General features: G+C 39.9%; 1 protein-coding gene across 1 annotated transcript in view; it reads left to right on the plus strand.

Annotated features, from left to right (window-relative positions):
• The window catches only part of TCERG1L (transcription elongation regulator 1 like), a 200,112-nt gene extending 197,616 nt beyond the window's left edge, over positions 1-2,496 (plus strand). The window contains exon 13 of the mRNA XM_044420743.1: positions 2,340-2,496. Coding sequence (XP_044276678.1) covers positions 2,340-2,496 — 157 coding nt within the window. The remainder of the gene's footprint in view (positions 1-2,339) is intronic.
• Positions 2,497-2,949: the final 453 nt, after the last annotated feature.

Raw genomic sequence — 2,949 nt, forward strand, 5'->3', positions numbered from 1 at the left:
CTCATTACAGAAAGGATATAGCCAGGTTGGAGTCAGTGCAGCGTAGGGCCACAAGTTTGGTGGCCGGTTTGCAGGGGATGCCGTATGAGGCGAGACTGAGGGAACTGGGTCTCTTCAGCCTGGAGAAGAGGAGACTCAGAGGGGATATGCTGGCGACATACAGGTATGTGAGGGTATGTCACATGGAGGTGGGTAGAGACCTGTTCTCCCCTGCAGAGGAAGGCAGGACACGCTCCAATGGAGCAAAGCTCAGGGAGCCAAGGTTCCATTTGGATGCCAGGAAGCACTTCCTGACGGTCAGGACCCCAAGGGTGTGGAATGGGCTTCCACGAGAGGTTGTTGAGGCCCCATCGGTGCGGGTGTTCAAGGATAGGCTGGACGTCCACATGGTGGGCATGTCGTGAGAGGAGCCGGCTGGTGCTGGAGGTCAGACTAGATAGCCCGGGAGGTCCCTTCTGACTCGCTCTGTTTCTATGTTTCTATAACAACAACAATAAATATATATGAAATGCATTACATGTATGTGTGTATATGAAAATATAACTTTTTAGCAATTATTCACAGGCTTCAGAAAAAAACAGACGAGAAATTTAACAAACATTTTGAACAATTTACAGGTCTTCACATACTGATGTGAACAATATAATTTTGGCTTCTTTTGATTGCAAAATTATAAATATGACTTTGCCTATCTAGTGGAGAATATTCCAAGATAACGTGATAGACAGACATGTGAGGCAGAAGCGGATTTGTGGAGATTTCTAAAGAACAAAACTCTCTGGAAGCTGTTGCAATATTCATGATCAGTGCACACTCAATGATGAAGATACTTAGGACAAAGCACTAATACTGAGTTAGCTACAACCACAACCTCATTAAAATAATATGGATTTGTGTAAATTTTAATAGCTTTGTGAAAATGTCTATGACATGGAGACAGCCCCCCCCCACTTGCTTGATTATGCCTTAAACCAGAAACAATGTATTTGCTTTCAAGCCATTTGAAAACTACTCTTTGAACTAACAGCACAATAGCAGCTGGCAGAGGAATATGTGTTATTCATAGGGGAAAGATAAGGATAATATTATTCTCTCTTGTTCTTTTTACCACAATGTCTGAATTGTGCCTCAGTATTTTGGTTAGAAAGCTATTTTTCTCTTTATTATCAGAAACAGAGGTGCTACATCCTTTAAAAGAAAACTAGGGGCCATTTCAAATTTGGCAATTTCCTCTGAATCTCAAAGTCCATGAGATCTCATACCACTCCTAGAAATAGGCACTTTCCTTCAGTGACTCCATTGCCTTACCACCACCGCTGTCGCACCTCTTTCTCATCATTGCAGCCATTTTCTTGCATGGCGGAACAAGAGTCTGTGAGAAATAGTAAGTGGTAGCTACAGCTGTATCTTCTGACTACCACTGATATCAGAGTCAGAGTGAATGGCAGCTGAACAAGCAAGCTTCAATAGTGAAAAGGAGGTACAGTTCAAAAGAGTTCTTGCAAGTTGGCAACTGCCAACTCTGATCCCTTGAAGGTGGTCAACCATGCCATCCACTTTGAACATAAACTAATATTGCAGCCTCCATATGCCCCAGTTGCACCAATTTGTATTTCGTCAAACATTTTATTTCATAGATCTGTGTTAAGATTATTTGTTTGACAACCTTTTCCTATTGGGCCCTTTGGGAATCTATATATGGTTGTGGAAGAGGCTGAACTGAATTTCGGCCAAATCCTATAGAGTTAGGGAGTAAGACCAATTGAAATCAGCAGGGATTATTTCTGTGTGAATATACTACTACTGTGTGAATATACATTATGCTTGATATTAGGGCTGGTCTCAAGGGTGGGCATGGTTGGCCAGCTGAGTAGGAGCTAATGGACAATAGCTCCCTGAAGCAGTAGACATTGCTACTTTAATAGTAGATGTTGTATTGTTAAAGCATCTTTACCTCACACATTGAAGCCAAAGAAGCATTTAGGGTATGATCCTATACAGTTAGGCAGAAGATAATCTGGCAAATGGTAGGACCTTTTTTGTCTAAGCATGTATAGGATTGTACCTTTTCAGACTTAATTTTTGAGAATCATATTTAATTAACCTGGATAATCCATAGTGAACTAATTATTCATCAATCTGCCAGAATCAATAAGTAAATCTACAATAAAGAACTTACTTATTACAATACAATAAGTAAGTCTTAGTTTTTCTATTTCCATCATGGCTGGTAACAATGATAAGTAATAATAGTTATTCAGTTCAGAAAAGTTGTTATGAAAATGTATTGACAAACATTTGTGACAATGATTTTTCCCTCCCCCACCTCCCACTACTAGGACAACATTTAAGGAGTTTGCAGAGAAATATGGCACAGATCAACGATTTCGACTGGTCCAGAAGAAGAAAGACCAAGAGCACTTTTTCAACCAGTTTATACTAATCCTTAAAAAGAGAGACAAAGAGAACAGAATAAGGCTACGGAAAATGAGATAAAAAGGAAATATGCAATAAGAACCCAAGTCAAATCCTGTGGCATTTACAGTGGAAAAATGTGTTTGTGTCATCTTTTGAGTTTTAAAATCCAGCAATTAAAAAAAAAATAGAAACATAGGAACAAAGCAAGTCAGAAGGGGCTTCCCAGGCCATCTAGTCTGACCACTGGCTCCAGCCAGCTCCGCTCATGTAATGCCTACCTGAGGATCATCTGAAGAGCCACCTGTGTGCCGAAGTTTTTATGGAATATCATCCAAGGCTGCACTGAAGTAATCTGTAGGATATTTCATTCTCAGAGACTTAATGTTTCATATTGAAGCTCTCTTTTGTAGAACAGTCAAGTTTGATGCATTTCTAATTACCATATGTCAGTCTCTTAATTGTTTTGATTATGCAAATTTGAAATCCAATGTGATTTGTAATTAAGCAGAAGCAGGTGCTACCCATAACAAT

The sequence above is a fragment of the Varanus komodoensis genome, unplaced genomic scaffold, assembly GCF_004798865.1.
Source record: "Varanus komodoensis strain SLA01 unplaced genomic scaffold, ASM479886v1 scaffold11, whole genome shotgun sequence".
NCBI classification, from domain to species: domain Eukaryota; kingdom Metazoa; phylum Chordata; class Lepidosauria; order Squamata; family Varanidae; genus Varanus; species Varanus komodoensis.